Source organism: Vicia villosa, linkage group LG4, assembly GCF_029867415.1.
Source record: "Vicia villosa cultivar HV-30 ecotype Madison, WI linkage group LG4, Vvil1.0, whole genome shotgun sequence".
Classification (NCBI taxonomy): Eukaryota; Viridiplantae; Streptophyta; class Magnoliopsida; order Fabales; family Fabaceae; genus Vicia; species Vicia villosa.
The window spans coordinates 187,902,220-187,915,610 of record NC_081183.1 but is presented as its reverse complement, the minus strand read 5'-3'; the positions used below and the strand labels follow the sequence as shown (position 1 = coordinate 187,915,610).

At 37.0% G+C, this 13,391-nt stretch overlaps 3 protein-coding genes across 3 annotated transcripts; 2 read left to right on the top strand and 1 right to left on the bottom strand.

The window, feature by feature from the left end:
- The first annotated feature begins 424 nt into the window (after positions 1–424).
- Positions 425–7,169, top strand: LOC131596421 (uncharacterized). The gene is made up of 4 exons (XM_058869066.1): positions 425–766; positions 1,664–1,769; positions 5,228–5,371; positions 6,903–7,169. The coding sequence occupies exons 1-4, from the start codon at positions 444–446 to the stop codon at positions 7,167–7,169; spliced, it is 840 nt and encodes a 279-aa protein (XP_058725049.1). The 5' UTR covers positions 425–443.
- Positions 7,170–7,573: 404 nt separating this feature from the next.
- Positions 7,574–9,237, bottom strand: LOC131596420 (probable protein phosphatase 2C 72). Its single transcript, XM_058869065.1, has 5 exons — positions 9,015–9,237; positions 8,412–8,717; positions 8,219–8,333; positions 7,916–8,139; positions 7,574–7,819 (listed from the first exon to the last, which is right to left on the bottom strand). Exons 1-5 carry the CDS (start codon positions 9,189–9,191, stop codon positions 7,607–7,609), a joined length of 1,035 nt encoding a protein of 344 aa, XP_058725048.1. The 5' UTR covers positions 9,192–9,237; the 3' UTR covers positions 7,574–7,606.
- Positions 9,238–11,790: 2,553 nt separating this feature from the next.
- LOC131600568 (protein MAINTENANCE OF MERISTEMS-like) lies at positions 11,791–12,854 on the top strand. Its single transcript, XM_058872712.1, has 2 exons — positions 11,791–11,938; positions 12,043–12,854. Exons 1-2 carry the CDS (start codon positions 11,813–11,815, stop codon positions 12,793–12,795), a joined length of 879 nt encoding a protein of 292 aa, XP_058728695.1. The 5' UTR covers positions 11,791–11,812; the 3' UTR covers positions 12,796–12,854.
- Positions 12,855–13,391: the final 537 nt, after the last annotated feature.

Sequence of the window (13,391 nt, the reverse complement as noted above, 5' to 3'; positions counted from 1 at the left end):
TATGATATTTGAAAAGAGATTGAGTTTCCAACAAAGGAGTTAAACATGCTTTAATATCCTGAAATTGAGGAAAGAAAAAGTTAACGCTGGAATGAAAAAAGGAAGATGGTTTAGAAATAACACTTTCTTTTGAATTTGGTCATTCCTTTTAATACCCTCAAACTACATAATCCTCGTCGCCATCTAATTTATCAATTAAAATTTAAAATAAAATAAAGCCACATCAACAACTTGCTTAATCACCTTTATTTTTTGTAATTTAAGCCTTATTTTATGAATTTAATGATATGCACCGACAGTGTAAAATCTTTTTTTTACACGGTCAATTAATCATATTTTTTACTAAAATTTGACTTTTAATTTAATCTTCTATAACATTTAAAAAAAACAAAAAAAAAAAAAAAACTAAAGTTTATTATGAAATGTTTCTCTATAAGTAGAGAATGCTACTACAGTTTCAAAAGCATTGGAGTTTGAAGATGGAAGAGGGTAATGGCGAGAACATTCTAGACGCTCTCTACGAAGATGACAATAACTTGGATGACATTGAGATGCTTGACGTTGAAGAAGGTGAGTTTCTTGATGTTGAAGAAGGGGAATTGGTAGACCATCATCAAAACGGCGTCGTAGCAAAAGATCATAATCTCGTTAACGAAACAGATTGTAATAACAATCAAAAACCAAAATCTCTCAATCGGAATCGCAGACGTAAAGCTAACAAGAGAAAGAAAAAGGGTTTAGGTTCGGATTCTATCAACATTGACAGGTTCACGTTCTTTATAATTTTCACCATTTTTCTCAATTTTGTTGTATTTTTATTTAATTGTTTATGTTATACCTAATTCTGAGTGTATTATATTATTGATTCTGAGTTAATTAACACTGTTTTGATGCTATGAAGTAGCATAAGACTCGCTTTACGATTTAGAAAACTTGATCGTGACGCCAATATATAGTTATAATATGTGAAATTAGTTTAAAAAAATGCATTATCAATCATAACAGAAATTGATAGCTTAGAAGTTCAAGATATTGTGAGTTCTATAGCACCGACACCTTTGAAAAAAGTGTCTACATGTTAGTGTCGGTGTCCAAAAAGACACCGCCATTTGTGATTACATTTAATTTATTCATTTTTTCAAATTATTACCGGTGATGATTTGTCATTGTCAGTGTCGTGAACTATCAAAATGATATTATCTTTTTTTACCTAACGAGGTATTCCTTTGTGTATTTGTTAAAATTTGAGAAGGTAAATGAACATTATGATTTGTTTCAAGTGTCGGCGCTTCCTTGTTAGCCGAGTATGCTCAAATTTCTGTCAGCTTGTTAGATCTTGCGCCGGCCGACATAGGCTGCAACGTATATTATATTTGCCACATGATACAATGCCATGTTTATATGGAAGATTTTTGGCTGGTCGCTGTAATCCGGCTACCGCCATTGATAACACTTCTCCCGCGCGTGTGTGTATGATGGTTAAATGAGCTTATTTGGCATTCTATCTCAGTTCAGGATATTTTGTAATTCTTTGGTGAAGTTATTGATTACTTTAAAGGCTTTGAATTTCTCGGTTCCATTTCTGCTAGCTAGTTTTTTCCTCTATTGACATCACATAAATAAACATTTGATGAACTTCTTGCGAATTATGTGTTATTTTCAGGTTTGTGAAAGAGACATGCCGGCGATTGAAAGAAAAAAAGTTATATATGGTATACACAGCTGTAGGTTGCCTCGGGATTTCTGCACTGAGCGATCTCGTCAAAGAGGTATTGGAATTTGGAACTCTTTTATTCCTGCAATATTGATTTTTCATCTTGGAACTCCTTCTTGCATTGATTTCATAATTATGGGTCCTATGTGTTCTTTTAAATTTTTGGAAGCTTCAATGCTTAGAATGCTTGATATTTTGTGGTGTAAGTTCAAGGTGATTGCCCTGTGTATGGTTCCCTGCCCCATGCACAGTTAGAATTAATGAATTATCTTTAATTTCTAGGTTGTTTTTATTTCTGTTCTCCTTCTTCTTACACTAATTTCATAATTCTGAATTATGTGTTCTTTTAATTATAATTTGTATGGAGATTTTTGTTGCTAAGAGGGATTGATATTTAATGGTGTTCTCACTGTGAATATTTCTCTGCACAAAGCACAGTTACTAGAAATTAGAATTATGTTATTTTTTTAGTGTCTTAATCTAGCCATTTCAACCTCTCCTCGGTTTCCTCAACCCTAGTTCTAAGCTTACAAAATACAAATGTAGTTAGCTTTTTCAATAGATGGTTCTGTTCTGTTGTGTGGATACTGTTAAAATATATGAAAATTATTTTACAACATCTTGACTCTATCATATGAAAAATATGTAGAGTATTTCATTCTATTTGTTTACTTATTAATAGGAATGCAGTCTAATTTAATAGGATTATAGGAGTATAGACAAGGGACGGTGATTTCTATTTTGGAATACATCATATCGCATCTTATTGTAATATGTTTCACTGTACTATCAATAAAATTATTCATAGTTTTGTTCTCTCCTTTCCAGTTCCACCATTGTCTTAGTCCCTATTATTTCAACAACATATCAGCATTACCTTCCTTTGTAACTCATGCGTCACTGTACTCTAAAATATGGAACTATTTTGTTTGGATTATTTCATCATTCTTTCACCATCAAGCTGCTATTGTCATGGCATAATAATTGGTCTCACATGCTTAACCATCGAAGTGGGTGCGTGCATGCCTAGGTTGTCAATAGCGCGCTATAGCGGCGCTATAGCGGTGTAGCATAGCGGTAGAGGCCCTCGCCGCGACGCTATTGGGCTGTTAACCGCTATCTGAAATAGCAGAAATAGCGGCCGCAATTTCATGTGCCGTAGCGGTGGAATAGCGGCGCAATAGCAGTTTTGTAGCGCTTTTCAGACCGCTATTGTGAAGATAGGGTCAGAACTGTAACTTTGAATTTTTTTAAGGGAAGATTTGTATTTTTCCCTTTTATTTAACTACTATAAAAGCTAAAAGTGAGCATTAGGTCATAAATATTCTCTCTTCACTGAAAAACAGCAGCCATTCCATTCTGCCCTAGTTTCAATTCACGTTCCATTTTTTTCTTCCTAGAACTTCTCCTTATCCTTCTCACGCTTCCAAGATGATATTAATATGGTGGAACTTAGAAGTGAAGATGAGGCGGATGTGATTTAGTCATTTTGTTTACGTTTAGAATTTGATTTGGACATTTTGAGTACATTCCTAATTTGAGTCATTATGTTTAGTTTATGTATGTTGCAACTTTTGGTTTATGTATGTTGCAACTTTTGTTTTCAAGTCATTATGAATGTTGTTGGAACCTATTTTTAGTATTTATGTATGTTGTTGGAACCTATTTTAGTATTTATGTTTTCATATTAAGTATTTACCTTGATTTTTAAAAGCTCACAATAGCGGTCATCCCGCTATCCGCTATGCCGCTATAGCATTTGGGAGGTCTGGCGCTACGCGCCGCTATCTGAGATTAACAACCTAGGTGCATGCATAGTCTGTTTCAAAAGTCTTTGGATCAGTTCATCAATCCCTCTCCGTTGCCGATTTTTCAGAAGCCTCCTTTGGATCAGTTAATCAATCCACCTCCGGATCAGCTTTTCCGTTGGTTTTAGGACGAACCATCCTCACACATGCTCCTTGCTCCCTTTGACTGATACAACCTGAGTTTCCATTTATTTTTTGGTTCCCCCCACCCCCAGTGGTTTAAAGCTTCCAAACATTGTTATGAATATTATGCGGATTTTAGAGAAATTTTAATCACTGCTATGTACAATTTGCTTGCTCTGAAATTTCCAGCAACTGACATTCTAGTTGAGTCTTTTCTTCCTTTGTTATGCACTGTTCCAACCATCTCTTCAAGCTGATATTCATTCAAATCTTCTTGCTGAGTTGTCTTTCCTGCAATGCTTCTCTTCAATATATTTAACATACCTCATGTGTTTGCAATCATGTTTTGTGGAGTACATGTTGTTCTTTTTTCCTGTTTATAAGACTTTATTTGCAAGGTGCTTAAAGTTCAGCGAGCTTCAGCTCGACAAGAATTGTTAGAAATATGAAAAAATATCATAATATCTTGATTATGTCTTAAGATATGATTTGGTTCCTTGTAAATTAGGATTATTAGTTTAGTACTATACTAGTAGTATAAATAAGAGTTATAATTTTGTCTTCTATGATGCACTATATCACATTACATTTTAACACATCCTTCACATCAATGACTCAATACCAATATAATTGCTCACTTTGTTTTCTCTTTTTCTTATGCATCTAAATCCCTATTATTCAACAGATATTTTGGGGATTTTATAATCTTGACTTGCCACTGGCTCTCTAATCTTTCACTTCATCTCCCAGAGCCACATTCGACCATTTTTAGTTTCTGATGTGTTATGTCCCCAACCTTGCACATATTTATCAGAAGCTAGTTTTCTCCTTCCAATCCTCTGTTTGAACTTTGATGTTCCTAGCTGACGAAGAACTTCATTATTTAATTATTGTGCAAATGTTTCTCATAAACAGAGTAACTAACGAAATCAGCCAAAATTGAATCTCTAAACATATCATATTATTATTTTGATTATCATCTGAATTTTGTTTCACTTTTCCCAGAACCTTTCTTTCATGACAACATAGCATTCTTTTTCCGGTTTCTAAATTGCTGAGCAGGGAAAAGTTAAAGGATCAGTTCATGGGGGCAAAGTTAAGATTTTAGTGTAAAAAACATGCTAGACATCATCAAACATTATCTTTATGATTGGGATGGATGACCAGCATTTAGCTTAAGCAGGATAACCCTAATATATGTAGGAGAGTCAAACTGAAGATTGTTGGTTGAAATCTAATATTTCGTTCACAAGGAATAACCCTAATATACTATGTCACTCTTTAGAATTTTTGCACTTGCTGATCAAGCAGTGAAGTTTTGTTGGTGTAAATCTATAACATTTTGTCCTATAAACATATTGGATATCTAGTTCCCCGTTTCTACTTCATTCCATTATGCGTAATAAATTTTATACTATTTCTATTATATGTTGATAGTATCCTAGATTATATTATTATTATGACTGACTTGATTCTCGTGATAAACTGACATGTCTTTGGGTTCAATTATGTTTGGTGTTCTTTTTTAAGCTGTTTGCTTTGATACACAACAAGTTTATATAATTAAGTGTTAAAATCACAGGTAGATGCAATCCAGTCTTGTGGAGGCCAAAAGACTGCTGATGGCAAGCGATTTAGGACAGGGGGTGGTGTATTGTGGAACATCATTAAAAATCGAGAACCAAATGCCTACAAAGAGATAATGAATAAAACGAGGGAGTTTGAGGTGTGTGACTGGCCCTTACTTTTTATTTCCTAACACTTTCTTTGTATGCATTGATAGCACGATAGACTAAGTGTGTGTTTGGGTGATTGTTAGCAAATTTGAATTTTTGAAATTGATTGTTAATGAGTTTGAAGTAAAGCAATTTATGTTTGCAAATTATTATCTCAAAAGCAGGTTTGAAGTAAAACTTAGTATAAAATTATCAATCAAATGCAAAAATCCACTTTTTTCACTTCTAGTCTAATGGGTTCGGATGACTAAATTCAATTTTACTTGGCAATACCCAAACATGAAATAAATGGACAAAATTAAGTTAGTGATTTCAAAACTGTTTTCTACAACCACGAGTCTAAGCATACAAGTCTTTTGGCAGCAATTTGATACAGGGCCGGCCCAATCAAGTTGGAGGCCCTGTTCTAATTCAAAAAATAGGCCTAAATATTAAAAAAATGTTCCATTTTTATAACTTTTAACAATTAAAAATTAAGATCAATTTAGTAGACTGTCGTTTCCATAGATCAATTCCGCTGAGTTCCTATAATAAATTAAATATTATAGGAAGAAAAATCAATTACATTAATAAAATTATAGAGAAAATTAAGAATTACTAACTTATTAATCTACAATCTATTAACCTAAAAATCTTGAGGAACTTAGAACAGAACTTGAATAAAAATTAAAAATCTAACTTTGCAAAAAATAAATTTCTCTGTTATTGCACAAAATAGAAAAGAAATCAAAAATATTAAACTTTCAAACAATGAAAATCCATTTAGTTTTGCATCACAGTAGAAAATATCATATTTAGTTTTGTCCAAAATGCTATGAAACAAAGCAACCAAAATCCTGTAAATATCCATTTAGTTTTACAAATTACAATACCAGAATATTGAAAGAAATAAAGAAAAGAAAAAGAACATACCAAATAGGACGGTGGTGCGGCGTTACGGTGCGACTTTTTGTTACGGTGCGCTATTTTACTAAGGTGCGGCGTTTCATTATGGTGTGGTGTTTTGTCAATGAACTGGATCGGTGGTGTACGGTGTTTCATTTTCTCGCATTTTTTTAACGTTGTTGTGTTGTTTGATACTGAAAAGAAAAGAGAGAGATAATAGAAAAAGGGATTGTGAGAGACTTGTAGCATTTAGTTTTCTATTTTTTCAATTTCTTTTGTTTAATAATAATATTAACAATTGGGCCCCCAGGATTATGAGGCCCAGTGCAATAGCACTGCCTGCACCTGGTTGGGGCCGGGCCTGATTTGATATATTTGACTGAGCCAGGTGAACATAAAAGTGATACCGGAAAACTGAAAATTGTTCATGACTTTTCATGTTTGCTGATTTTTGAAATAGCGGGTTAAATTTTGCCCAGTTGCTGCAGATTATGATTTGTTAGTTTATGCTTAGTTGCTCTTAAAAATAGTTTATCATTGATTAATGATTAACCAAGGCCATTCAGATAATTATTTGCTTTGCAATAACTAATTCATTTCGTGATTGCTCATCTTGTCTTGTTTATAAAAATACAGAAGCAATTCAGGCAGCTAAGTCATGGTCAGCCACCTATGCAACAAAAGGAGGATTCTTCTCAAGGGGTGCCATGTACATTTTCTAGCAGGCGTCCGGTCAATGTTTCTAACAATACTTCTTGCACAATGCAACTGCAAGATCAGCCTAAAGCACCATGTTCTGAAGAGAAGCGCGTTCCTGTTCACGACAGATTAAGGGTACCTGTTTCCTACGATGATGATCTTCTGCTTGGAACAAGTATCGATAATGATGCAACCTTACTCTGAATGGATGTACCCAGTAAATTTTTTAATTCATTTCTACAAATTTTATTCTTCTTCCTCTCTTTTTGAGCCTTATTTTTGTTTCTGTGGTAACAAGTTCACAGATGTAGCAGTATGTATCCATTTAGACGTCGTCGAGAAGGATTATAGCCTCTTATGTTGAAAAGATAGAATATTTACTTGACACAGATAATTGGCATTTCAAATTTTGATATGATAACATGAGAGTTTTTTTTTTTTTAATAATAAGCTTTACAACATATTGTCTCGTTAAACCAACTCAGTTGGTAGCTGTGCAGCGACATCAGATTGTGGGGCACGGGTTCGAACCCGCGACACGACATCCCCCATAGTCCCATTCACTTTTAAATGGTGAAATTCCTTAAGCTACTTGACAGAAAAAAACCTTTACAACATATTGTGGTTAGTGGAAGTGACATTTAACCTAATTTTCCACTTTCTATATATCCCAAGTTTTGTGGTTTCTTCTGCAGGAAAAGGCAAACCACAGTGCAATCATCTACCCTAGAGGAAGGGTACTTCTTAGCCCATGCAGCTGTGGCTGCTTCCACCACTGCCCTTGCAGCTTCCTCTTCACTTTCCACCATCCACACAATTGATGCAACCTCTTCATTACTTAGTACATCCCACACCTAGAAGCAAAAAAACCATTATTTACTTGCACATCTTTAGAATTCCATATGAAAAAAAGAATAAAACTGTTGTATGCAAATAATAATAACACATACCCCATCACTTGCAAGAACGATAAACTGGTCATTTGATGTTAAAGGGTGGTACCAAATATCTGGAATGGCAATAACACCATGATCTTTTAGTATGAAATCTCCAAAAGCTCTAGACATGGCTAGACCAGGGTAGTTCTCGTTTGGCAACCAGACTCGTTGGACATGTGGTTCTTCCTTTAACGCATACACGCAACCGTTGCAACTTCTTATTCTCTTTGCTTCGCCTGCATTTTAATTAAAATACAAATACATAAGGTTTTATAAATTTTATTTTTGCATGCTAGTTTATGAGAAGAGTCTTACAAGGCAATCCAGGTTTCAAATCTGTAGTCAACTGAATAGCTTTGAGTTTATCATCATGAATTGTCCCTAAGATTGCTCTTGAGTCACCCAAGTTAGCTATGACAAGACCATTACCCTGTTGATTGTTTTTGTTATATCATATTTTTCATAACAAATATGAAAATAATGTCAAAATTTTAAGAGTTAATTTAACCTGTCTTATGACAACTACAGCAGTGGTTCCACTACAAGAACAATCTAGATTCTCTTGTTGTTTCACCTTATCATCCATCACACCGAAAGCACCAAGAATAGCTTCTTTCCATTTTAGAAAGTTATTTGAAAATTTGTTTTGTTTGTTGTTAACACCATTTTTTGTTGTATCATTCTCTTCAATAGCATTCTTTTGGCTCAATATGAGAGATGGTAAACTATTGTTTACTATCTTGCTTACTATATGTCCATTCCTTCCATGTCCATCATAAACACCACAAAATGCTCCATCTTCTATCCCATAATCCTTTTGAGGAAAAAGATAAAAGAAAAAAAAAAAAGAGAGACGGAGTTATGGAAATTTCCTAACTTAAGAAAAATATTCGACTTGAGTCACGATATAAAAGTTTTTTATGTCTATGCAATCATAATTTGAGACATGTTATCAAAGTTTTTTTTATCCTCATATAATGTTATGGACGTAACGCCAGTTGCATTTTATCGTACTCTTTTTTATGAATATCAAAGATCACAACATAGCATGACTATCACGGCAAGTTAAAACCTCGTGATCATGCAAATTATTCATGGTTGAGAGACAAACCTGGTAGAGAGATGCAGCATCTTGGTTGAGACCTTTAGTACCTTGTTTAGAGTAAACAGAACAAAGTCTCTTAGTCTCATGTCGAACCTTGTTTGCTTCAAATATCATGACATTCTCATCATGAACTTGAGGGATTCCATGAATCTCTGAAGATGCAACGGATATGCAGATACCCATTCTACTTGTTCTACAAGTATTGTTTTTAATTAATATAAGTCCTTAAGACATTGAGGATTCTAATATATAGCAAATAATTGTCTTTAATTAATGTCTTTATATCAAATAATTGACATTTTTTAATGGTTGGTTGGTCATTTGGGCTATCCCAATAATGGTCTTAAGGGACATTTGGAATATATTCATCCAAACTCCAAAGCAAACACCAAAGGTGTATGACTTTCTATTTTAAAACTATACTTCTGAATTATTATATAACTAATCTTTATTTGATGAAGCATAGACACATTATTAAAATATTAATTTCAACATCATGTACTTATCTTTTAAAGGACACCACAGACATAATATAAGGATTTCAGTAAGTGTATAGAAAAAATCCAAAGTCAAACAATTCAGACAGTATGATTCACATTGAAGGCTTACTATATGCAAATTTTAGGGCAATCTAGCATTTTCATTCTTATATATGCTTCTATTATAATGGTAGTTAAACTCTTTCATTCTCTTTATACTTATGGTAATTAAATTCTATTTCTTAAATTTGTCTTTTAACGGCTTTAAGATTTGAGTTCTTGATTCTATTAGATTGAGTGCCATGAATACAACGAAGAAGTTCAAAGAGGCTCAAACAAAGGTTGGAGTATCTAAGAGTAATGAAAAAAAGGAGTTTAAAAAAGGAAAATTATTATTTTAAGGCGGTTAGAAAGATTTTGAGTATCAAACTAAATGTCTTAGCGTATGTAAAAATTAAAGATGAGAAAGTATATATAAAAAAAAAGTGGAGTTTGAATTGTGTTGATTGATTAAATTTTTTTATGAATATTTTAATTGAAATTCAAGTCAATCATATAAGAATTTTTTTAACGAATACAATTTAGAGAAATTCTTTGGCCACCTCCCTATCTTCTAGTCCACCTCTGGTGAAAACCCCATTATACCCCAGACTTCGGAAATGAACTTCCGAAATGCATGAAAAAGGTGTTTTCGGAAGTTCATCTCCGAAAGCGCCTTTTTTTTGAAAAAAATGTCTTATTTCGGAAGTTCATTTCCGAAACTACAATTTCAGAAATGAACTTCCGAAATAAAACGCGCTCTGCAGATTAAGCAGAACTCTCCCCCTCCCCCAAATCATTTACCCTAATCATCATCAAACACTTCCATAGGCGAAATTTCTGCAGAAGCAAGTGTGAAGTAGCCAAACTCTTCTTCCAAACTCAACCAAACTCATCATTAAACACTAATTGGTAAGTTTATCATTGTTTTTTCAAGTTTTAGATCTATTTGATTAAACTATATTAGGGTGTTTAGAATCTGAAAAAATGACATTAAGATAGCTTAGTACTGATATTAGGATGTTTAGTAGGCAAAAAAATGGATTTGGTTTAGGTTTTTGGGTCTGCCATTGGAGGTTGCAGAGAAGCTCTGCGTGGGGGTGTTTCGGAAGTTCATTTCCGAAAACACCTCCATCCCAGTTTTCGGAAATGAACTTCTGAACTGTACCAGAAGTTAATTTTTTTTTGTTTTTTCATTTGTCTCGCATATTAATCGATTTCGATTATTTACATGATCATGTCAGACCAGCCAACACGCATCAGACAGGGGAGAGAGTCCCAGACTGCGTCGGCTAGACGCGAGCGGGCGGCGGCGCAGCTGGCGTCGACCCAGAGACGGGGGCAGGGACGGGGACGCCGTGTCCGCGTTCCACAGGACTTGGTGGAGAGTTCATCTGCTTCAGGCTCTAGGAGTAGGCTGGCTCGGGTATCTTCTTCCCGCCAGCGAGAGGAGGAGGATGAGGATGAGGAGGAGGAGGTCATACCGGATGTTGACCCTCCAGTCGGGGAGAAGGAGGAGCAGGAGGAGCAGGAGGTGGATAGCTTTCCGGGAGGGCCTTTTGACACTTCCCTGCTGATTCACTACCAGGATCACGTCGCTCGGCGGATCTGGGAGGGAGAGATATTTTTTTTAACTTAGCCGTTTATTTGTCACCATTTTTTATAATTTTACCGTTTATTTCTCGCTTATTTGTTTTTTTTGTAACAGGAGAGAGAGCCGCTGAAAATGGTGAACCACGCCCGCAAGATTTTCGGTCTGTTTAAACCAGCAGCTGAGTGGTTTAACGACCATGTGCGAGGTTCAGGGCTCAGCGGGCTCTGCATGACGGGGTACACCACCATCAGCACCGGCATGCACGGGCATTTGTAGAGCGCTGGCACAAGGAGACGTCCTCTTTCCACTTGCCGGTTGGGGAGATGACGATCACCTTGCATGACGTGCAGTGTCTTCTCCACCTGCCGATTAGGGGGCCGCTGTTGACCCACTTCAAGATCCAGAGGGTGGAGGCCATTGAGTGGATGACGCTCTACTTGGGCATGGAGCACGAGGTTGCTCACTTTGAGTGCGTCACGACATCTGGGCCTCATGTCCGGTTCACCATACTGAGCACTTATTTTGAGCACCACCTGGACGCGGCTGCCGAGGCTGAGGGTGAGGGTGACGAGCTGTTCACAGAGTATCACCGCGGCTGCGCTCTCCGGTGCTGGTACATGCATGTGGTAGGCGTTGCATGCTTTGTGGACAAGAGCGCCAGGTACGTCGACGTGACCTACCTCCGCTATTTCATGGACCTGGATACCGTTCACCAGTGGAACTGGGGGGCAGCTACTCTGGCATATCTCTACCAGAAGCTGAATGAGGCCTCCAACTGGAGGACGAGGCAGCTGGTCGGATCCTGCACTCTGCTTACGGTACGTTTGATTTTAACACATTCTCGTATTTATTTATTTATTTATTTATTTATTTATTTATGTTTCGTATTTATTTTTAATACATTATCGTATTTGTGTTTCAGAGCTGGATCATCTCCTACTTCTCCCGCATCCACGGCTTCCACATCGATCCTGCGTACGTTGACGCCATGCCCAGGGCCGCCAGATACGACCTCCAGAGGGGGAACGATGCGGTGGGACCATACCGCCTGTACCTGGACCGCACGATGCACGACGACGTCACCTGGAGGCCGTTCGCCGACTATGCTCAGGTTGTCCCCTTCGACGGGGTTGCTCTATATTCAGGCTGGTTGGCATGCGGGACCGGCATCATGGTCCGGTATCTCCCGGAGCGGTGCATGCGGCAGTTTGGGTTCGTGCAGATCATACCCAGGTCACCCTTCGAGGCTGCTCCCGACACAGTGACCAGAGTGCAGCTCACTGCCATATGGGAGGAGTGGCAGCATCATGTGGTACCAGAGGAGTACCGTCGCATGCAGGTCACCCAGGACTGGCACAGTGTGGAGGGGTACGTCACATGGTTCTACCGGGTGTCCCATCCTCTCTTGAGACCCGACATTCCCGGCGCTCCTAGGCCAGCACACGAGGAGATCCTGGAGAACCGGCAGGCGGAGGATGACCACGCCATTGATCTCCTTCCGATCTGCCAGCGGATAGAGATGCTTGGGCGGGACGCGTTGCATCGAGGTGTCATTCATCAGGGCGGACCAGAGGCAGTCGCCGTGATGGAGATGATCGTCACTGATGCGGGCCGTGCGGCGGGGTACAGGCGGCAGAGGAGGGCCCAGGGTGAGCGGGTTAGGCACACCCAGTAGTGGTGGGGTTTATTCATTTTTTGATTTTGGATTGTATATTTAGCACACTATTTTTATTTATTTCGGTTTGTATATAATATTTTCATATTAGTATTTTTTTTGTTTATTTATCATATCAGTGTTTTCAGTCTATCTATTGTTTATTTTATTTGCCGGTAACGTTTAATTAAAATGCGGTTGCGTTTAAGAAAAAACATAAAAAAAAACACAGTTTCTGCATAATTCGGAAATGAACTTCCGAATTCACCCCCCATGAGGTGTTTTCGGATGTTCATCTCCGAACGCACCCCCCATGAGGTGTTTTCGGAGATGAACTTCCGAATCAAGGAAATTTTTTTTAAAAAAAAAGCGCTTCGGAAGTTCATTTCCGAAGCAGGGGTAGTTTGGGAATTTCGCTGGGGGTGACCCCCCATAGGGAGGTGGGTAAAGAAATTTTCTACAATTTATTGAATCAAAACGGAAAAACAAAAAGTATGAGGATATAAAATCTAAAATTTGTATATGTTCAACTTATCTCTAATTTTTTTTTCAAAAATACAAATAAAATGTGAATCTTATTAAATGTCTTAATCAATAAAAAATAAGCATTGACTAAT

Excerpts from the sequence above, each read along its gene's own strand:
- LOC131596420 (XM_058869065.1), bottom strand. The coding sequence starts at position 9,191 with ATGGGTATCTGCATATCCGTTGCATCTTCAGAGATTCATGGAATCCCT. Across the intron at positions 8,334-8,411 it reads CTGTAGTTGTCATAAGACAG|GGTAATGGTCTTGTCATAGC; the intron begins GTTAAATTAACT and ends AACAATCAACAG. Across the intron at positions 8,140-8,218 it reads TTTGAAACCTGGATTGCCTT|GCGAAGCAAAGAGAATAAGA; the intron begins GTAAGACTCTTC and ends ATTAAAATGCAG.
- LOC131600568 (XM_058872712.1), top strand. The coding sequence starts at position 11,813 with ATGGACCTGGATACCGTTCACCAGTGGAACTGGGGGGCAGCTACTCTG. Across the intron at positions 11,939-12,042 it reads GATCCTGCACTCTGCTTACG|AGCTGGATCATCTCCTACTT; the intron begins GTACGTTTGATT and ends TTTGTGTTTCAG.
- LOC131596421 (XM_058869066.1), top strand. The coding sequence starts at position 444 with ATGCTACTACAGTTTCAAAAGCATTGGAGTTTGAAGATGGAAGAGGGT. Across the intron at positions 1,770-5,227 it reads TGAGCGATCTCGTCAAAGAG|GTAGATGCAATCCAGTCTTG; the intron begins GTATTGGAATTT and ends TTAAAATCACAG. Across the intron at positions 5,372-6,902 it reads ATAAAACGAGGGAGTTTGAG|AAGCAATTCAGGCAGCTAAG; the intron begins GTGTGTGACTGG and ends ATAAAAATACAG.